The sequence below is a fragment of the Tiliqua scincoides genome, chromosome 1 (genome assembly GCF_035046505.1).
Source record: "Tiliqua scincoides isolate rTilSci1 chromosome 1, rTilSci1.hap2, whole genome shotgun sequence".
Taxonomy (NCBI): domain Eukaryota; kingdom Metazoa; phylum Chordata; class Lepidosauria; order Squamata; family Scincidae; genus Tiliqua; species Tiliqua scincoides.
This window is the reverse complement of record NC_089821.1, coordinates 88,515,666-88,538,553: the sequence shown is the minus strand read 5'-3', so window position 1 is coordinate 88,538,553 and position 22,888 is coordinate 88,515,666. Positions and strand designations below refer to the sequence as shown.

Here is a 22,888-nt window from a genome sequence, read left to right as displayed (position 1 = left end):
TGTGCAAGAGTAAGGGAAATGAATAAATATTTGGGTCACAGTCCACTAAAGCTGAGCACTTGTTAGCTTGTAAGGACGCAATCCTAACCCACTTTGCAGCACTGGCATAGCGGTGCCAATGGGACGTGTGCTGCGTCCTGCAGTTGGGGGGCACTCACGGAGGCCTCCTCAAAGTAAGGGAATGCTTGTTCCCTAACCTCAGACCTGCATTGCCCTTATGTCGGTGCTGGAAAATGGGTTAGAATTGCGGCCGAAGTGTTTTTAAACTGGGAAAGTGAAGTATGTACTTAGATCTCCCATTGGGGAAAAAATGGCACGTAAAAGTGCTTAACATGCCAGGATTATGTCCTTCATCTCTCCAGTGCTGTTGGTTACCCCCTTCCTGCATTTTTGATCAAACATGTAAAGAACAAAAACGGAAAGCACAATCCCTGCCAAAGTTAAGCAAGCTGAAATTCTTTTGTTTCAATGGCAAAAATTCAAATACATGAATTGCTACAGTTAATTGCTCTTAACTGCTACTGTTAATTGCTACAGTTATTACTTTCAATAACAGTAATTGTACCCATGCATGTGAAACAAGTTTTGAATACAGGTATGGTCAATTATCTGCAGGGGTTCCGTTCCAGTGAAGAGCTGAAACCACGGATATGGGTGAATGCCCATCCCTGCTATCTGGACCCTCCTGAAGCAAAGGGAGCCCAGCTTCCCTCCCCTCTGGAGGGCTTCTGAGCTCAGCAGAGGCCACGGACATCCATCCACAGCCTCTGCCACGCTCAGACCCAGCCCCAGTGCTCAAAACACATGACTTCTGGTTTCACAGAGAAACTGGAAGTGATGTTTTTAATGCCTTATAAGGCTTTAGAAGGCTTGGGGAAGCCCTTGCTAAACATCACTGATGCTCTAGAACGAATTTCTGTGTTCTGTGTTTATATTTCTATATCCTTTTTTCTTTCCTCTTCTCTAATTCTGTTTTTTACTCCAGTCAACTTCAATCTTTATATATAAATTCTGTTATTCTTTTCTGCTGATAGCACATAAGAGTCCTTTTCATTTGAAACATGGCTACAATACTTTTATTGCTTATAATTTGCCTACAAGATCTGTCCTGCTTGCCTTTAACCCAGAGGCTATGGGTGCTTTGCAGATCCATACGCAGCAGCACAGGGCTTTTCTCTCTTGCTCAAATCATACAAGGAAATCTTGGTGTGATGTGCTTTATTCATAGAGCATTGTAGGCAAAATTCTGTACTTTAATTTGTGACGCGGTGGAAGAGGAAAGGAAGGCTGTGTGGAGAATCCTGCCTTGGAGTAAGGATTTAGACTTCTTGACCTAAATCCATTCCATGCATAAGGTTCTTCAAGTCTATCAATTCAGTAAGACTCCAGATTAAGCTTTCTTTCCACTGGAGAGGGGAAAAATGGCCTCCAAAATCCTTGCCTTTCAAACAAAGCAATAACAACGAATTAAATCTACTTTGTCACATACAAGGCATTAATTTATCTTTCCAACCATTTTATTCTCAGTGCAGCTTTTCAGTTTCCCTGTCCTGTTTTTGCTTCAGGGCTGCCAGGTAAAATTCAGCTGACAGAACTACAATGAAGCAAGCAGAACTTATCTTGTGACCTCAACGTTCGCCCTGCTGTCATACGCATGGTCCATTTTTTGTGCTACAAAAGAGCTGCTGCAGGGGCTGCTTAAGAAACCCAGCAGAGTTGCACCAATGAAAAATGACTTTTTAAAAAAATAATTTTTCAAACCTGACATAATGCTCCGATTTACCAGCCTCACCATAGCAGGATGCTTTTTCACAGGGCTCAGAAATTGAGGCCGAACTGTGCACAATTTGGAAGTGCTCACCTGTTCACCGAGGGTAACTCTTAAGCTCTAAAAACATTTGACAGCCAATTTTAAAAACGGAAAATAAGTCAAGACACTTATTTTCTGGAGTGTGTGTGTGTGTGTGTGTGTGTGTGTGTGTGTGTATGTGTATACAGATTTACAAGTTGCCCTTTTTGTGTGGTTTGCACATGAAGGATCTCTCCTTCATTCATTGATCAGTTCTCAGAACCCCTATTCAGGCATTCAGAATTCATGGATAATGAAAGCAGGTTTGAGGGGGTTGCATTTAGGCCCCCACATTCATGTTCATTATCTAAAAATATATAATGCCCATAAAGTAGAAGTTCTCAAACTTGTGTGTTGAGTTTGCACCACTATAAGTCTTTGCAGGGGTGGGGGGATGGTGGTGACGTGATCTCCAGGATCGCACCACCACTGGGGACAGAGGGGCTTTTCTATATGCACCCTCTGTCTGCGTGTGATGTCCATCCCCGGGGCAGGGCGGAGCTTCTGAGGCAGCGGTACTGGAGACGCAAGGCCGAAGAGGGCAGCAATGAAGATGAGGAGCTGCAAAAAGTGGTCTGCAAGCCCGGTTTAATCTAGTCAATGTCTTCACATTCATTGGGACCTGTTACAGCACAGAGTCCCACTTGTTCAAGTCCCTAATATCAAGTCCTTAATAAAATCTTTATCAAAATCAAAGCAGAGTCTTTGTTCCTTTCACAAGTCTCTCTGAGGGAATTAGCATGAACTATGCCTGTGCTGCAGATATCTGGTCCTTACCCTGTTGAGATTGAGGGTACTCAGCTGTTGGTCCAGTGCGGACAGCATACTGCTCTCTTGGTTAGCTCCCGTTGTCAAGGTTGTGGTCTGGGCCCCGATCTCGAGGTTACTGGCAAGGTGGGGTGACCCCTTGCAATTCCACCCCCTCAGGGGGGTCAGTTGGGATGCCCTCTTGGTATCCCAGATGGTAGGTAAGGGATAGGCTGCCCTGCCTATCCCTCTATTGGCACTGTGCCAGGCAGAGGTGGGTGCCCGGGTTTTCCCAGCCTCCTGAGTGGGGAGGACTGTCCTGAGGTGCTCCTTGCCAGACAGCTTCCCCCAATGGCCGTCAGGGGACCGGCTGCTGTGGCTGTCGTCCCCACTCTCCCCCCTCCTTATGAGCCCTGCCGCGTTCCCACCTGGCTCCACCCCTTCTCCAGCGGCAGGGGCAGGTGGGAGGCGTGCCGGAGGGCAGGCGGGAGGAGGATCCACAGAGCTGAGCTCAGCAGGATCCAGGGCACTCATGCAGGGCTGCGCACCCTACACGAGCACCTACACGAGTCCCATTGAGGGGCTGCTTACCTTACTTGGGGGAAGGGGAGGAATGTCCCCTTCTCCTGAGGAGCCTCCTGCAGTAACACAGGAGGCTCAGGATTCGGCGGCAGCTCTTTTCGGTGCCGCTGAGCCTGGGCGCTCTAGGCAGCTCAGGATTGGGCTGTAAGATCTTAGCCATTTTCCATGTGGCAGGAGTTTCAAGTACTTGAAGAGTGCTATCATGCCCCCATCAGCTTTCTTTTCTCCAGACTAAATATACTGAGTTATTGCAACATTTCCTCATGGGACTTGTTTTCCAGACCCCTGACTATCTTTGTGACCTCTCTCTGAACCTGATCCAGTTTGGCTGCATCCTTCTTAAAGTGTGGCACCCAGAACTGGACACAGTATAGATGAGGATTGACCGGCATGGAGAAGCTTTGCTAGGAACATCACACTATCCAGTAGCACATGTTTAGAGAAAAAAACTACATAGTTTGGAGAGTTATAAAACTGAGTTGTAGTGGTAGCAGTGAAAAAGAAAATAGCAGTAAAGTATAAGAGGTTTTATGACACAAGAACCACTCTGTCAGATTGCAAGTTATGTAAAAAGTGAGCACAACTATAAAAAATACAACAGGAGTACAAGGGATCAGTGATTCATTGATTAAAACAAATTGTTACTCTGGTGCCAGCTTTGAAGCATAGGGCAAATTAGTACAACGCACGGGATGGAGCCGTTAAAAGCTGGTTGCTGTAGTTGTATGCCAGTGTTCTTCAACCGGCTGAAAGCCTGTTGCTTGGGTTGATAAAATGGCTCTGGAAGGGGCTCGGAAGGGGAATGGAAAAGGAGTCAAGGCCCATCACGGTACCTAGCACAAGACCTTAGAATAGCACTGCAGGGGCATCGTATTCAGGCTGGAGGTGTGCATTCAGTTTTTGAAAAAATAGAACTCGGTCTCAGTGAGGTCCATTTGGTTTATTATTATGCTCAAATGTCTTAATTTTTGTCAACATCTATGTTTCACCTATGCTTTATTTATTTATTTTTTAATGAAAGGGAAATTTAAAAAATCTTAACATGTAATTTAGAAAAATGTGGAAAATGTTTGAGAGGTTTTTAAGAGGCATGTGAGTCTGGGTTCTTTGGGTCAGTTCTACTTTACTAGCAGTGTTGCTTTAGCTATCACGGCAGACGTCTCTACTTGTGCTCAACCAGCTGAATCCCTGGATAGTATTGGGCTGCTCAGGTGAACAAAAAAAAAATCCAATTCTCTCTCTTTATCCAATGGTGAACAGTTGAAATTCTTGTTTCCTTATGGTGATGCTCAACCAAATGTACAACATTTAAACAGAAAGGCATTTCATTGGAGCCCTGAAGCAGAAAATATGCTATACCTCTTGTTGAAGGTATAAGCATGTCTATGATTGTCTCATCTATAAACTGCTACTGGGTTATACATTTTTTTAACAGTGGCAGAAAATATCAAGCAATAAATAGAGCTCAAATTGTTACAGTATTGCGGATCACTAATATGATTCACCTGACCTGGTCCATGGCTTGTGTTTTGAGAGGTACATTAGAAATGCATAAGATAGCAAGAATGGAAACAAAGCAGATTAATGTCAAGCCTCCATCACAATGCTGATTGTCTGACTAGCTGAAACTGGAGACATTTTTGCTACACCATTGACACCATTGACATATCTTTGTCAGGCCTCAGTTATGTGCTAAAACCCTTACCAATAACACATCCTTCTTATACACTGCATACAGTGAACCTTTGATTTAACAGATCTTGATTTAACAGACCGGGGGCAATGTACACCTCAGCTCCTTGGTGGAGGAGTGGTATAAAGATGTGATAAATAAAAAATAAAAACTAGAATAAATACTTGTAACTGAGAAAGCAATGACAAAAACAAAGATGCATTTTCCACCCACAACCTTCCTTTGAGGCAAACTCTCTTGTCTGTTCGGTTTTCCCACCTTCGCCAACCCAAGAGTCAGCTGTGTCATGCATCCTTAGTGCACATTGAGGTACAATGCAACTCAGTAGCCACTCCCACTCATCTCCATTCTCAATTCTCCCCCTACGCCATCTTAGGCAAGTAGAAGTTGTCAGTGTGAGTGTTAAATGACTTCTTCCTAACCCAGAGCAATCCCATTTTTCCCTATGGGGAAAATGTTAATGCATTCAATATAAGCTCTTTTTGTGAATGGAAGGAGACTTGCACTCAACCAAGGGGTGTTTCTGAGAGTGATGAGTCTTTTTGTGTGGGAGCAACTTTCATTCATGGGAGGAGCTTGCAGCAAGAAAGTATCCAAGCAAGAAAGATTAGATACTCATTGTACAAATCTGGTGTCTTTACGTTTATGAATTACTCATAAAAGTTGCAGGTAACTTGATTTATGGTGTTTGCTTGCATATATTTTTCCACAGATGAACAAATGTGGGACCCAAGCTCCAGTATGGCTGTCTCTCAAATCCGAATCCCTCCCACGTCTTGGTGAGAGAAAACAGTTAACTGCCTGTGCGACCTGGCAGTTCTTTTTGGGAAGCACCAAAGACTGTTGCCTTTTCCGAATACCCATATCAGTCACGCACTGCGGAGAATTCTTTGTTTATCTCTTGCAACCAACTCAAGGGTGTATGGGCTACTGTGCAGAAGGTAGGTTTCATGCTGTCCATATTTATCAATACAATTGTATATACCTCTCTTACTACATGTTCAAAGGTCCTGTTATTGCAATACACATCTCTGTGACCTTGCAAGTCAAGGATTGCTCCCAGGAAGATGCAGACCTTGTAGCTAATAAATCAGCAGCCGCCCAAGGAGTTTCTGAGGTATGGCTGTTATTACTTGGGCAGAATTTAATCTGCAGACTGATACCAAGGTATGCTTAGGTTGGTTACACTTTATGCGTAACCTTTACTACTGCCTTTGCTTCCATCTTTAGCTCCAAGTGCAAAGCTAACTGGTTTGACTAACATGTTTATTTTATATTGTACAGCAAAATCTAAGACTGAAATAATAATCCAGCAGAGATGAAAAGATAGTTCTGAAGTCTGGAAGGGGGTGGGATGAACCTGTCACCAAACAGCTTTCCAGTGGCATGTTTATATGTAATAACTTCAGTCGGAAATCATTGTCAGCCTATAAGAAGAGTTCTGAAGTCTAGTCTGTATTGGAAAAACAAACAGAACAATGCAGACAGCAATTTCTCAGTCTCTTGCACTGTGCTCAGAGTGTTCAAGTGCATATAAATGGCTAGAAATAATTCTCTCCTCAGAGAATCATAGAGATACAGAGCATTAGTCCTCTGTGATGTACAAATCAACTCTGATAGATTCAACACACAACCCTTTCCTCCCAGGGTTATCACCTTTTCAAAATTGTGTCTCCACAAGCTTCCTGTTGGACACTACCAATAGAACTTCACTTTGGAACCCTGCCATCTCATTCATTCCGAATGGAGAGGCACTGGCTATGAGATTGATAATGGAAGAATGAATCACACGCTTACACTTATCTCATCAAAATCAATAAAAGTGTTTATCTTTTATGCCTCCATAGTATGTACACTATATTCAAAAGGCAAAGGCAAATGGATAATAAATCAGGGCTTGTGCACATTTTGCTTTTTGTATTTGGATTTTGGATTCTTGAAAGATAGTGCACAAGTTTGACATATAACTGCCTGGGGTATCCTGGAATATAAGACAGAGTGAGCATGAGTCTTCATTCCTGTATGCACTGCAAGGGAAACTGGCCATTTAAACATGTTCAATTCAGTTGAAATATGGCTGCATGGCTTCTGAACTCGGATAGTCAGAAGAACGAGTTACGCACCATAGGGCACAATCCTAACCAGGTCTACTCAGAAGTAAGTCCTATTTTGTTCAATGGGACTTACTCTCAGGAAAGTGTGGTTAGGATTGCAGCCATAAATCCTTTTGTTTTGGGAACCGTATTATTTCAGAGGCTACCATTTTGTTTGCTTCAGGACGCTTTTAGATCTGTGTTTTTCCCCTTATTTTTTATTTGGAATTATTTTAAAAGAAAATTCCTTACTTATTCAAGCAGTTTTTGCCATCAAGAAAAGCTACCTTGGCTGGATTTGATTGGCCCATAATAACACTGCATCCTGGGTAAGAAAAGTGGCCATCCAGTAGCACTCCTGCAGCTAAGGAAAAAAAAACACCTATTTGTAAAATTAAGGGGAAACTAAAAGACAAATGAGCATGAATGGTGTTTAAAAACAACAACAACAAAAACCCTGCCTTCATTCATAACCATTTGTACTATTCAATCCCAGAATGTTAGTTTTGGACAAATGAGAACCAAATCAAGTTGGTTGCTTCTCATCTTTATTAGTTTTCATTCATTCAAAAAAAATTGCATACTTCTAATGAGAATTGTAACATTATTCAAACTAGTGGATGTAAGTCTCGCTAAGCACCAACACACCCATAAATGTGTGTTCATCATTTCATGGTGCCATATTAATCTCATCTTTTCTTTAGTTGTTGAGGAATCAAAACTAAAGGCTTTTGATCACAGAGGAACTGAAGCAGAAGGCATTACCGGAGGTAATTTAATAATGTTAGCAATAAATGCAAGTATTCTTTTATTTGGAGACAACAGCTGGGTTCCGGCTGCAAAAGATAATCTGCACGACACTATCACTTTTCTTTCTGCAGCTCTTTGTACCTTCCAAAAAGTCACTTTGGAGGGTCAGGAGACCCTGCAGAGCAGCATGAATTGTGGCATGGGGAAAAACTGGGGCACTTGCATGTAATCTCCCATATGCATGCAGAAATACATTCCATGTGTACGTGAGCCTTTTCACTACTGCTCATACTTTGACACAAATCCTCTCATGTTGTTGGCATCCTTCAGTCTTGGAAGACTATGGTATCGCACTCTGAATAGTGGTTCTGGAACAGAGTGTCCTCTCTAGTGCGCGAAGCCTGGGTACAGTAGATATGGAGGATAGACTTTACCCATGCAGCAAATCCCCCCTCTCCATGTCGCTGAAATGGTCCAATGGAAAGGCAGAAGCCAATACGGTTGGTTCCAGCGGCGTCGCAGGAGTTGCCAGAACATGACTGTGTTCAGCCATGAACTGCCTCAGGGACTCCGGCTCCGGATTTTGCCTCGAGGTTGACTCCTGAAGCCTTTTCCATAACTGGATGTAGCCACAAGGCAGTGGAGGTTTGGGATCAGAGTTTTCCTTCTCTCAGATGAGTGCCTTCCCAGGCTAACGAGTCCCATCTACCCGGTGGCTGTTTAGTCGCCTCTTAGGACAAGTACAGCCAAACCGAGGGCCTATTCTTATCCCATAAATCCTCCCATAAATCCTCCCATAAGTGATCCACTAACTCACTTTTCATGCCCACATTTGGCTTGCCTTTTTTTCTCCTTCCTCACTGCTTTGCACTGCCACTGTTCAATTTTTATCTCTCAGTATTTATTCAATATATTGTGCTACAATTACTTATGTAGCAGCTTTCCAATGAGCTAGTTTTACAAGTGAGTGTTGCTTAATGACAGGGACGTGTTCCTGTACGTCGTCAAGTGATGCCAGATGTTAAGTGATGTCACATGTTTTAAGCCTCCGAATCTGAGGGAAACACTCGCCCTCGCTTCCGGGGGCTTTTCTGAGCCCTGCAGTGGCCACGCACATCAGTGTGGCCTCTGTGAGACTCAAAATGACCTTCTCAGACAAAAAAATCACAACACAATGTTGCAAAGTGACATTCATCTGTATTTGTGAAACTATAGATCCTGGTACACTGTTAATATTTGCTAGTACTACTTTAATTGTAACTTTTCCTTGCACAGTCTAGTATCCCACTCAAGTGCATCATGAATCTGTTTTCCTTTCCATATAGGAATATTTCATTTCCCCAATTTACAGCCAGTTGTCACACCTGAGCTTTTGGAAGACCAGGTTTACCTCAAATGTACTTTCCGAAGTCCATCTTCAGATCTGTCTGTGGGTTACGTGGTTGTCTGGTCACGCCTTTCCACGTCCAGCACGAAAGAGCAGCTTCATCATGACACAACTCTGCAGACATTCTCCTATGTGGAGATGGATGGAGTTAATTTCAGATTGGGAGATACGGTAATGCTTCCTTGAACTCAGAAAACAAGGTCAAGCACTCAGAGGAACTGAATCCTCTGTAGTTTTATTTTGTGTTTGGTTTTTATTAACTCTGTTCTCAGGAGTCTGAATTTGGCCTGAATGTAAAAGACAATGCCCATGCAGGAACACATTTTAATGTAGTCTTATTAAATACTATTTATCAAGTCTTGAATCCCTAGCATTCCTATACATTACATATAAGTCATTAGTAGCCTCCCATTTATTTCTCAGAGCATTTTCTTTTATTATATATCATGGCATTGCTTCTTTTAAAATTTAGGTTGCTGAACATGGATTTATCTGATTGAGAATCATTGTGCCTCCCATTGTCACTGCTGCAGTGGAGAGCTTGTTTGGTTGGTTTGTTCTAAAGACCCATGGAACCAGCTGGATTCCAGGAGTCCTTGGGGTATTTTCCAATGACTTTTGTAGATGCTCTGTCAGTGGAACATGGAATAGAAAGCTGACGGAGAGCTTATTAGTACAAGTCCAATCAAATATCTAGACTCAACCCTTCAGGCCACATGTATTTTTCCTCCTAGCTATTCCATCGCTGATTTAGTGGGTTTCTGTAAAAGGCACACATGAAAGTATTAGGGCCTGGAGAAAACTCTTTGCCGATAACAATATCTGAGCTATTTTTCCTAGAGATAACATGAAAAAATGTGCTTCTTGAGGGCTCTGAGCATGGGTACGCACAACTCCTGAGGAGAGAATTTTAATGAATCGTATCAGGTGTCATGAGGGCCATCTCTTGTGAATTGGTCCCATACCTGTCATAGCTCCAAAAACTACATTGCTCCTCAGCTAATGATCTTGTACACTGCTAGACTATTGCGTAACCAACTTTCCACTGGGGGGAGAGGGTGATGGCTTGGAGGCTGGTTCTTAGTTCTAAGAGTCCTTTATTTTGCTCTCACGGACATGTCAACAGTCTCCAACAGTTTTTTTCTCTCTAACAGTCCTGACCCCCCCCCCAATGGTACATTATGGCAAATGTGCCATAAAGCACATTTGTGCCAACTCAGGAGGAGATGAGGTTGGCGCATGCATGTGCGCCGGCCTGGCTGCACTGGAGCCATGCCAGGGCAGGGTTTGTGCCAGGAGTGTACCACCAGTGCAGGGGTTTGGGAAGGGCGTGGGGAGGGCATTCTGGAGCGGGGAGAGGGTGGGCGAGTTGGTGGGCAGACTGGGCCTAGGCAGGAGGTGGGACCAGAATCCAGCACTTGGGTTGGATCCTAACCCTGCTCCTGAGCAGCCCACAGTTACATGGGCTGCTTGAATCTGCGCTACCGATTTAGCTGGCGCAAATCCAAGTAGCCCCATAGGCTGCCTGAGAAGTTGCTCGGGGGAAAGGGGAAATGATTCCATGCACCAAACTTGTGCTGGATACAGCACAGGCAAGCTGGCCTGCCTGTTCCAATCCAGGTTAGGATTGAGCCCTAAATTGTACAGTACAGGCTATGCAGGTGGTTTTCTGCCACACTGAAGAAAACTCATTTGAAGACTGTTTAACATAAGTATGCAGATAAACACCCAAGGATATTTATACCAGGATCCCTCTCTGATGCTTTGATAAATCTAGAAGACCCTAGCTGGAATCTCACTATTGACACTGTAAACTCACAATTTGGATTAGCCAATTCATTGTCTCTCAACCTCTCACACATGCTTCAGCAATACTGGGATAATACTGACTCACCTTACAGATTTGTTATCAGGATGTAGATCTTTCAGTATCATGTGATACTATCTGTAGCAAAATATTGCTGATGCACCTTCAGGACTGATGGACATTTGGGAGACCGCACCTGACCACTTGGAGCCATGGTGGCACAGGCTGTGAAATCCTATGGCTAATGATAGCATCAGCCAGTTCTGTTCGTTGGCAATGCAATCTCCATGCATAGATCTCTTCCATCAGCTCTCTAAAAGCTGGGTGCACAGTTGTGAATCAAGAGAAGAGAAAGAAAATAGTTTAAATGCTGCTTCTAAATGACTGATATCCATCTCCTCAATGTTTTCACTCATTTCCAACTCCCTTGGTAATATATATCACACACAGTATAAAATATCCATCAAGATGTTGTTCATACTCATAGCTTTAATAGAGTAATTGAGCTTTACTGGTCCAATGGAGTCTGAACTTTTATTAGCATCTCTTTAGCTTAAATAGCCAAGGCCATTTCCTCATAATGTTTATAAGAACATTTCCCCATACTTTAGGTCCCAATTATGACATGCTGGAAACGATGTTGGCAGCAAAATGTTAGTGGAGCTACTGCAGCTTTAATAAATAAATCTAGAGTGTGCTGCTTTCCCATATAAACACTCAACATAGCCATTTCCATCTGATTTGAAATTGTAGCAGTCCTAAGTCCAATTTAGATTATACTGACAGAGGTCATTCCATACCTGGAGGTAGAGCCATCTGTAAATTACAGCAGGCACAGTGTGCGCAATAGGTAATGTTAAGGAAGCAAGATGTGCCAAAGAAACTGGCCAGGTTTTGCTCTGCACAGCAATTTGAAAGTTCATGCAGTGAGAAGGTATTCATTTCTGAAAAAAGCTTATGCAAAATTGCATGTTTTAAGATTGCCAATGGCAGTGGCCATCTTGTTAAGTTGCACTGTTTATAATGGCAAAAATCAGCTTAGTGCACAAACTGAGAAACTAACTTATCTCTGCTTTAAGTTCAGAAAAAAGAGCTTCTCCTGCCTCCACTTTGAAGGGAAACATTGAGACATTTAAACTTTTAATTACAGCCTTGGAGAAACAAAACAACTATATAAGCGCAGTTCTTGCTATCAGGAACATTCAGAATGATATTTTTGGAATGGGTTTTCTCATTTAGATTCCATGTTTTGAGCAGGATTTGCCTTGGCTGAGAGTTTAATTATGACCCAAAAACAAAACACAGAACTGTCTGAATTAAGTGTCAGCTTACTGCAATGTATTTGACTTTGCTGTTGTCTTTGTGAACAATCTAGTACAAATGCATTGTATGGAAAATGCCCCAAATGCAGAACATTTTTGGCTTTTCAGGAACGATGCAACATATAAAAATGAGCATCATCTACTTCAGTGGTTCTCAAACTTTTTAAAGGCCCTGAGACTTTTTAGAGGCCTTAGAGGCTGCTACCTAATTTATAAATGCCAAGGGGTGTGGCTATAACGGTGATTGGGCAGCAGTGCTCCCCCCTAAGTAGCAGCTTGTTTAACCCTTGATGCACAAAACCTAATCTGCCCTGTCAGTTATGTGGCCCAACAAACAGGGCTGGGAACTCAAGTCAGGTGACTAGGATACGAGTCATGAAAATATGCAGTTTTTGCTGACTCATGGACTCATGAATCTTGTGCTTGGAAGACTCAGAAAAACACTCAAGTCAAGGACTCGTGACTTGCATCCTAATCTGATGACTGGAGTTGTGCACCAATGGACATGGGTAGTGCCATCTGCCTCTCACACGAGAAATCTCTTGCGTTCATCCAGGAGGTTGTATTTTGTGTGTGCAAGCTCCAGCACCAGCACCTAGCAGCTATGTTCAGAAATGGGCTGGGTGGGTGGAGCGAAAGGATTAACTTTTTTTTGTTGGTCTGCTGGTCCTCCGCTATATCCATTGGCTGTAGGCCATGTCTCCACAGCATCCATTGGCTGAAGGTCGCATCTCTGGGCGAGGGAGGAGGTGAGGGGGACAAAAGCAGCCATTTTCCCCCATAGAGACAAGTGGGTTTTGCAAGAAGAAGGAGGGATGGCAGAAAGCAGGAATAAGGAGGTGGCAATCTGTTGTTGGAGCACAGAAAAACAGCCACCCCACAGCTCGCATCCTGATGCCATATTTTGGACCCACTCAAAGAAGTTCTCTCCCGCACACTCCCAGCATAACTTCCCTCCATCCATTCATCCATCTAGGCAGGCAGGCAGCAGCCTAAGGGCACAATCCTAACCCCTTATGTCCGTGCTTTCCAGCACCGGCATAGCAGTGGCAATGGGACATGTGCTGCATCCTGCAGTTGGGTGTCACCCACAGAGGCCTCCTCAAAGTAAGGGAATGTTTGTTCCCTTACCTCAGAGCTGCATTGCCCTTATGTCAGCGCTGGAAAGCACTGACATAAGGGGTTAGGATTGTGCCCTTAGTTTTCCAAACCAACTTTCCCAATCCGTATGCTCTTGTAAATACAAATATAATACGTTGTATAGATTGCCAAGCTGGGATTCGTCCTCGCTCCCTCCCCCCCTTGCCCAGAGGAGGGAGGGGGTTTTGTCGTGGCTGGGCTGAGGGCAAGGGGGAAGGGAAGAGGTGGGGGTGTTCTGCACTGTGCCTGACAGGTAGGATGGAGATGGTGATAGCAGGGGAGTGACTTATATCACCCACACTTCTGTCCAAGTCTCTCTTGGCAGAGTTTCCTTGTCATCCTCCTGTTGCTTTTTCAGCTGCATTTTCTGTTGCAGAAGGGGTGGGGGCATTCCACTCTGCTGCCTGACAGGTGGGATGGAGGGGGAGCAGCAGGGGAGTGTTTAAAGGGAATGCCGAGACACGCATACTGCCTGGGGCACCCCGTTTCCCTCCACAGAGCTGTGGTGGGCTTTTTCTGGTTCGCTCGGCTCATGCTGCCCTCACGTTCTCCCACCTGGCCAAGCTGGGATGCACCCTTGCTCCCTGCCATGCCCGTGCAGTGAAGGGAGGGTTTCCTTTTTCGTGGCTGGGGTGGATCGTACAGGGGAAGGGAAGGGGTTGGCCTGTTCTGCACTGCTGCTGGACACTGGGGTGGGCGGGGATGGTGGGGAAGAGTTTGGAATCCCAAAGCGCACACACAGCCTGGCAGCTGCTCCATTTTCCTCCACTGAGCCATGGCAGGCTTTTTAAAGGGAACAGGGCAACTCGACTCAAGTCCTATCAAGTCGTGGAAGGGCAACTTGGAAAGTGCCCCCTTTATGACTCATTTTCAAGTTGAGTTGCAGGGGAGCGATGACTCATGACTTGACCCAAGTCACACTGTGCTGGGTTTTCCCATCCCTGCCAAAAAAAATTTGGTTGTGACCCCAAGCCACAGTTTGAGAACTGCTGCTCTAGTTCTGTGAAAGCATGGAAGGTTAGGGTACAGAAGCCTCCGATTGCACAAACAGGCTGCAAAGTCCCCAGAAGGTGAATGCATGTGTTACTGTGCCCAACAAAGCCCAAGCATACGGAGGCATGGATGCAGTCTTCTGGCAGTCATAAAATCCACTCTGGTAGTCCACTAAGCTGTGTGCTGCCGAACCGACTGCAAGGAGACTGCTGATGACCACAGTGCACCAAAGGACAATGGCATGTCCAGTGACAATGATGAGTTGGCAGCAGGATGGTGTGGGGGATTGTGGAGCAGGTTGCAATGGGGGGAGGACAGGAGGCATGACAGGAGGTGGGAAGGGGTGGCACCTGTTGCAGATGACTTGCTCCAGATGCTGTTTCCTTCTTGACACACCTCCTTTCTTTGGACTTGCACCTCTCGAGACCCATTGATAGTGAAGAGGAAATGCATTCCTTTTTCTCCCCCAAGCCCCCCCCCCCCCACAGGATGCAGAGCAAACCTTTTTGGAGTGGCTGCATCAGTGGAAGGATAGGATTGTGTCCTCAATCTATGTATCTATATGAACTCCCTGTATCTTATAAGATTTTGTGAGATTTGTTGGAGCCATTAAGAAGCAAAACTGTAAACTGTTGGCCGAAGCCACCTTCTAGAACAGAAAATGGTGTGTGCTCAACTCTTCACGCCTCTAGATGCCCAATCCTCTCTTTCTCTCCCCTTCAGTGCAACCACACCAAAAAAAAATTGCATGAGATCTTGCAAGATTATCCAAGATGGCGGCACCTGGGAGAGCTGAAAAGATGGGTGCCACCATTTTGGATTGTGTGAGATCTCACAGAATCCAAGATGGCAGCACCTGGGACAGTCAGGAAGAAGAGGTTGCTGGGGTTATCCAAGAGCACCTCTGTGAGTTTACTACAGTGCCTTCAGCGCACAGTTTGGGAACTACTGCACAAGGGAATGAAGTGGCACTGCAAGTCCCTCTGGTCTCACAAGTTATGGTACCTTTCCAGGGGTTTTTACAGTCTTACTCCAGCTGAAAGCCAGGTGTTCAGCTTACTCATAGTTGGACTATGTGAAGGCTCAGCCAGACTCAAATCTCTTTGAGGAATTGGGAGTCTGTCTGGACATGATTTCAGCACTGAAACATCAGCTTCAGATATAAGGAACAAAGCAATTTATATAGCTGCAAGTTCCATCTGCAGCAATATGATTTGCATGTAACAGTTGATATTCAGCAAGGCGATGCTTCTAGATATCCACAGGCACATAGTCCTACATGGAAGAACTCTGCCTCAACTATTCCTACTCTGTCTGTGGATCTCATTATTGCCACTGAGGCTGAGGATACCAGTCACATTTACCTATTACGAGTGTTTTAGAATAAATAGTGAGGGTTAAATTTGATTCAATTTTATTGAGAAGCTCTGAAAAAATACCAACTGCACCGTCAGTCAATGTCTTCACACTGCCTGCAGGGGTACTTTTTGCTTCTTCGTTGTTTTCCCCCCCTCCTTGAAACGATAAAAGGAAGAAAAAGGCTCTGATTACTGAGCTACAGAGCAGGAGCCAATATTCAGCTGAAGGCAAGAAACTTGTGCGAGAAACTATCTTAATAATTATATGACAAACTGTCAAGACTGTAGATCAGTGACCAATCAGCTTATCTAATTATTGTGAGAAGTGCACACATCAATAGAAGGAGAGAAAAAATGGAAGGAATTCTGGGCATCATGTAATGGGTACTGAATGAGCAAGCCTTTTGAATTGCAAATATTTTGCTTCCTTTTCTGTATCCCATGGAGCACTAAAATGAGACACTACACTTCAATGGAGGCTAGATTTTTCAAGTCATTTTCAGTGAAGATTTGGAAAGCATTTCCATTATTATCCCTATGGATAGAGACATGGGGTCACTTTTGTCCAGTTCGATTGCATTAAAAGAATCTGGTGCTGCACTACAGAGCAGTCTGGAGCTGTTTCCAGGAATTCCAAGAAGCTTTTATATAAACTACTTGTTCCAAAACTGATTCTATCTAAGTATAAGTAAGAAATATTCTGAGGATCAGGATATCTTATTTATTATTTAGAGAGCAATCCTAAGTGCTCCTTGGGCAGGTGCAAGTCCCTTGCGCCAGCCCGGAAGGGTCGCAAATGTGCCGTTAAGCACTTTTGCACCTACTCCAGAGTCAGCTGGGCCAGCACAAGGACAGAGGCTTGCTGCATCCAGCCTCTGCAGTGCCAAAACAAAATAAGCCCACACCAGTCGAGCTTGGCCAGTGCAGGGGTCTAGAGAGGGTAGAGAGGAGGTAGAGATCAGGTGCTTTGGTGCAGGGGAGGGCAGGCTGTGGGTGGGCCCATGGGTAGGCAGCAGGAGAGAGGGGGTGGGGCCAGGACCCGGCAATTGTGCTGGATCCTGACCCCATTCCTGGGCAGTGTGGCACTTTCCAGGCTGCTTGGACCTGCACTACCTCTTGAGGTGGCGCAGATCTGAATAGACCCATTGCGGCTGCTGCGGCTCTTCTGAAGTAAGGAGAAGCAATTTCCCTTGCTCCAGGCTGAGCTGCTTGCAACCCAAAACTCACATTGGATACGGGGCAGGCCTGCTGGCTTCCCTGTTCCAGCCAAATTAGGATTGTGCTCTTAGTTATATAGGTACTGTTGTGATCAAGCGAAGGTGCCGTGGCTCTCTGTGCAAGGACGCTGGGGAGACACAAGGCTCTCAGCCCATGTAGCTTACTTTCCCGCATACTCTTGATGACCTCTAAAACAAAACAGGATAGATTCCTGGGATATTCTAAGTGGAAAGTCAACCCTGCATCCTCTGTATCCAGCATTTGTCTGGCATCAGGGTTCAAAAGCTTGGCCTTGACCTGGATATGTGAAAGGCTGAATTGCTGATGAGGAGGAGGAGGATGATACCACCACATTGTTTTTGTTGTTATTTTTTGAATATTTCAGAGTAACTATATCAGTTATCAACCAGCACAAGACAGTCACGCTTTTAAAATGGGAATTTGTATCTTTGGCATTCATACCTAGTATATAGGCTCATTTAAATTAGATAAGAGTAGACAGTGTGCAAAACCAGTGAGCTGGCCAGAGATACAGTGCTTTGGGGGGGACGAATATGTTCAGTCTGAAGAGAGACTGCCTTTATCCTAAATGGCACCTCTAATGGTTTCTCTCAGCTGCACATGACATGAGTCTAGGCCAAAATACCCTGCAGGAGGTAGACATACAGCTGAGTGAATACGTTCAACTATTCAAGCCAAATGCTCAAGCCAAACATTCAGGTCTGTAGGAATGTTTTCAGAATGAGCAATTGCGCAAGATGAATTGTGCCACTTAAATCACCATTGCTTATTGTTAGGGCACCGCACTGACTAAAAAGAAAGACTAATGATTGTTTTGAAGCTATTCCTATTTTTTTCCCAATGCTGGAAATTCTTGGAGGCCCTCTTAAAACCTCCAGGATTGCTTTCAGTAGTCTCCTGGAGATTCCAGGCCAATCCCCGAGAGTTGGCAACCTTATTTCTTATCTTACGTGTACATCATGCACTTCACATTTATTCATTTCACCTTCAAATCCAAAATACAGGGTCATGACTACTATAGGAAATAGTGAAAGACTCTCAAGGTGTAGCACTCACTTCCTAAAAAGCAGAACCTTCACTGATTTTCCAGTGACTCTTGCATCTTGAGAATATCTTGTTCATTCTCTGTGCAATATGTGAAAAAGTGACATGTCAAAATAGAAGTTTGTGAGGCTCATCCATTTTTAAAGCTGACATTAAGCTACTCCAAGATTTCTTTCAAAATCAGGCATCTATCACAGCTTTTTGTTACTTCCTTAAATTTGCTTTCACCTTTACTTGCTGAATGCATGTCTCTTGGATGAGGTTTTAAAGCAGCATTTATATGTGGAGCTGTTGTGTGAATAATGTTGGCTTGGAATGTCTACCCTAACAATGGAATACAAACAATCCATGAACCCCAATTTTGTTGTGCTAGACTGCAGTAGCAGCTTTGCTCAGTCATTCAGTTTTCTCCAATGGGATATTTATGGGTTAGGAAAAAAGAGTGTTGCAAAGTTATGAATTTTACAGAATTTGGCCCTTCTCATTCTAATTCCCGGGGAGTCCTGTTGTATGAGATTAAAGGTACCTCTGCTCCTACAAGTACCTTACAATGGACTGGTTTGATTCCAGGTTTGAGAAGGCCCTTGACAAGGTCGTCCATGATCCCCCTCTGTAGTGGGTGTTGGTTGTGAGTGATGAGCAGGCATTAAGAGGCACCTGCTATATTTTCTTTCCTGCAGTGCCCCACACAGCATACATGCAACAGTACAAAGGGAACTTGGTGATGATCAAACAGGGCAGGTTTCTGCTAGCACCTCCCCATTAGAAAGCTGTTGTTCTTGCTGCTGGCTCAGTGGCAGAAACAACTGTGTTTTAGCCAGCAGGCAAACACAGTTTTGCTCCTCACCAAGGCTGTATATAGTATCACATGCAAAACTACATGGGCCATTGCAGGGGAACAACAACAGAGGCCACTTTTTGGCTAGAACTCTGTTGTTTCTGTTGCAGATGGGTGCTGGAAGCAAGAAAACAATTCACCACCCACCACCAACTCTGGCCAAGGTTGTGAATGGGACCACTGGTTTATGGCTGGGCTCAATGTTCCTCAAAAGACTCCAGGGTACCAGTATTCCCCCATGGCTCTGGGCACTCAGCATTTGTTTAAGGGTGCCAGGTGTTGATGCCAACCAGATATTTTTGGGAAGTTCATAAATGGATCATGAAGGCAACAGCCCTAGAATGTAGGGTCATACCAATTAACCAGCAGTAGTTTAAGGCAAAGATAATAATTCCATACATTCATGGAGATCACAATAAGATATTGAGATGGGCACTAGCTTAGTTGGTTTTAAAACATTTCAGACCTCTATCTGTGGTTATTAGATTTGTCAGTTAAATTGAACCTCCATGTGCTTACCAAATATTGGCAAAAGCCATACCAAATACGAATTAGCTATCATTACTGTGATCTGCTTTTGAGCCTTCCAGAGGATTCTGGCTATTCAGGAGATAGAATTCTGAACTAAATGAACCTTCATCTGATACTGAAAAATTTCATCAGGCTTTTGGAAACAAATGATGTCCTCAAAATTTTGCAGATTTTTGCTTTTGGATGTTGTTTTATTTTCATTTTGCGAAAACTAGGGAAAAATATAATAGTTTGCCTACCCTCTATAAGGGCCTGCTATAAGGTCTATTTCATGAAATATAGACTTCCGTTCAAAGGAATGTGACTTGCTGGTTTCTGTTTGGGAAAGAAAGAATTGTTTATTGGGGGGGGGGGGAACCCATTAAGATAGCAGATGGTGTATTGCCTCAGCAGAGATAACGATTGCATTGCAGCTGTATGAACAAACATAATTGGCCTGATGTCTCTTGCTTTCTGAAAAATAAACCTTGCTGTGGTAATCTTATCATTTGGACAGGGCTTGTATATTGGCCCAAATGGAGTAAACAGCTTCTCATGATCACAGCTCGACATATGATGAAAAAGGCACCCTTGTTTTTCAGAGGGATGACTTGTAGTCTACTCTAAGGTATTGCAAAGCATCATCTCAAGAACCTAGTCCACCAAAAGAAGGGAGTGCATTTCTTGATGGGACACAGGCTGGAGTTCTGCCTGTCTGACAGAATTTCTTTGTCCTAAAAAAGACAAGCTTCTAAACTTCCTATCTTCCCTAAAAACCTAGGTTGGGATCCAAACAACTATTTTAGATTAGTTCAAGGGCTAGCGCGCACTTAGCAATCATTGGCCTTTTTCTTGTAGAAAGAAGACTCCATGCCATGTCACAAACATGGTTTTGCAGCTCCCCCATTTTCAAAGTATTTTGCCACACTGCATGAAGGACTATTGTTCAAGGAACAAAAGTCCTTAGAACATAAATTTGCCAACTCTGGCTGAAGTTGCCAACTGTGGCTAAACATTCCTGGCAGCAGCGGACCTCCCCAGCCCCTTGCCCAGGGCAAAGGTCCACAATGGCACCCCCCTTGCAGACTATCGCCACCCCCCCATGCAGAAATCCACCCCCCCTACTCACTTGAGGCTCATGGAACCTCGCACGACCCAGGAACATGTTGGGAAAACCTCTGTGAGGTTCCCCGATGCTGTTAACTGTGCTTCCAGGAAAATGAAAGCACAGTTTCCGCCCCCGTCGGGGGTCTCAGAGAGGCTTCTGCAGGTTCCTGGTGCCTCGCACCTGGGGCTTTTGCCCCATCGGACCTTTATGGTAGGTCCGCAACTGATTCCTGAAAATGTCTTTTTGTTCTGGTACAACATTAGATGTGTCTGGAAGCGCAGTGAAAATCTCCAGAATTGCTTTCAACAGTCTCCAGGAATTGATGTGGGTTCCTGGAGGCTCCAGGCCAATTCAGGAAGGTTACTAGGGTTAGCAACCCGAGTAGTGGCAACAGGCATTCAGAATGAACTTGTTCTTCGGATCTTGGCCCTAACTTCCAATTCACTGCCCCACATCCTATTCCTCCTTTCCTCAACAGGAAGGAAGTCTTTCCACTTTTTTCAACAGGAAAGGGAAGAGCAATGGTGGGATACAATATTGTTTCTTGCCTTTGAGCATTGAGGAAGTATGTTTCCCATAGTAAGCATGTAAAACTTGCGTGTCCCTAAGACTGTCCTCAGGAGACACGGCCAGTCAGTTCTCTGGAACATGTCTTGAATGTGAAAATGGTGTTTGGTGACATGCTAAAGAAAATTTTTAAGAAAACAGGTATGTTCACTAAACTTTCAGTAAAAATCTGATGTCTGTCTTTCATGCATTTAAGTGTTTACTGCAGGAAAAGCTGAGGTAACACCTGTGCACCCGCAGCAAACACCACACAACTGCTGCACCAAGTGTTAAGCAGCCTCAAGCCATTTCTGCCCAATGTTGCATATATGCAACAGGGATCAAATGTGTACACCTGTGGGCTGGGCAGAAATGGGTTAAGCACCCACAGCTAAATTAACTTATGTTCTCATTCCAGCCATAGTGATTTCTGGAGTTCAAAGCCAAGTGGACTTCTTTAGTGTCATGTGTGTCTAGTAGGTCCTAACCCATTGACTAATACAAAAGATGCCGGCTAGATACTGGTGGGTAGCAAAGTTTTCCATGCCTGGTTACGTCCCCTGCTTCTGTGCACCCCCTATTCAGTGAATGATAAAGCATTGGTTAACTACTTGCAAAGGGGGGTGGCTGGGAGTCAAGCAGCAGAAGCAGTCTTCTTAGGGCAAAAAAAGAATTCAACAAAACCTTCAAAAACTTTATGACATCTTCCACCATCTTTCATACGTTTTTCACACAAAAGAAAAAAAAAAGTTTTAAAATAGATGATTTATTTATTGCAGGTGTTCTGCACTGTCACAGCTTTTAGGCGGGGTTTTCCCGATCACCACTCTTCCCCTGAAGACAGTGAAGGATTCTATGCTGGGATTAAGGTAACAGCAAAGCACCTCATTTAACAAGCATATCCTGGATGGAGATTTCTTTATTAGCCACCTTGCTCCACAAGACAACACACCATAAAATTGGCTTTGGTGATTACAAACCAGGTGCTTCTAGGTGCCCAAGGAGAAAATGTCTCAATAAATTGCCTGCTATTCTATCAATCATTCTATCAGCCGTTCTAAAAGCACTAACAGCGACCGTTTCTAGGTGCTGAGAATATATTGTGAAAGTGTTCCATGTTCATTCACCTTCTGAAAGATGTTTATATGCAACTTTAAGCAGATATGCAGTCCTGCAACTTCAAGATTATTCAGGCATAATGCTTGAACTGTTGCAGTGGTATCATACTCATCATGCGAAGTAAAAATGATGATACCTTTAAATGGTATGGAGTTAGAAACTGGAACCTTTCAATGTTATGAAAAGGTCTATCTACCTTTTGCAGAACACAGTGGCAAAAGCCCCCCATTAAATGAATAGTGAATATAATGCATTCAGTGGGCTAAAACATTTCTTGACCTCAACTGGATGTTCAGAAGCAGGTGCTTTATAAGAAATAATTTCTTTCCCCCTTTCATTTGCTTGTTGTGGAATGCTATATAAATCACTGACACAATGTCATTTCATTGAGGAGGAGATGATAATATAGCTTTGTTTTCAGAAGCTCAGCCATAAAAACATGCATGCTCAGTCTGCCGTTTTTATTTATGGGATGATTATCATGCATTATACTGTGGTTTATACATAATATCTTCCTTTAGAGACCCAGCCACACAATCACAACTTCAGGTGACGTTGCATTGTTGAATATGGGTATACATTTTGAAAACTCATTTGGTTCACCAAATACTGTAATACTATACAGTGGGCCCGCCTTACTTGCGGGCTTAGCATCCACAGATTTGAATACCCACGGATGCCAGGCCTGTAGCTTGCAGGGCCTTCGAGGACCTCCTGGACGTAACCTAAATTGCCTGATGTGCCTAAAGTAGCAACCTGATAT

At 44.0% G+C, this 22,888-nt stretch overlaps 1 protein-coding gene across 1 annotated transcript in view; it reads left to right on the top strand.

The window, feature by feature from the left end:
• The window catches only part of LOC136645284 (von Willebrand factor D and EGF domain-containing protein-like), a 207,787-nt gene that overhangs the window by 5,797 nt on the left and 179,102 nt on the right, over window positions 1–22,888 (top strand). Inside the window, exons 3-6 of the mRNA XM_066621524.1 lie at window positions 5,584–5,812; window positions 7,669–7,734; window positions 9,040–9,272; window positions 21,786–21,875. Coding sequence (XP_066477621.1) covers window positions 5,584–5,812; window positions 7,669–7,734; window positions 9,040–9,272; window positions 21,786–21,875 — 618 coding nt within the window. The remainder of the gene's footprint in view (window positions 1–5,583; window positions 5,813–7,668; window positions 7,735–9,039; window positions 9,273–21,785; window positions 21,876–22,888) is intronic.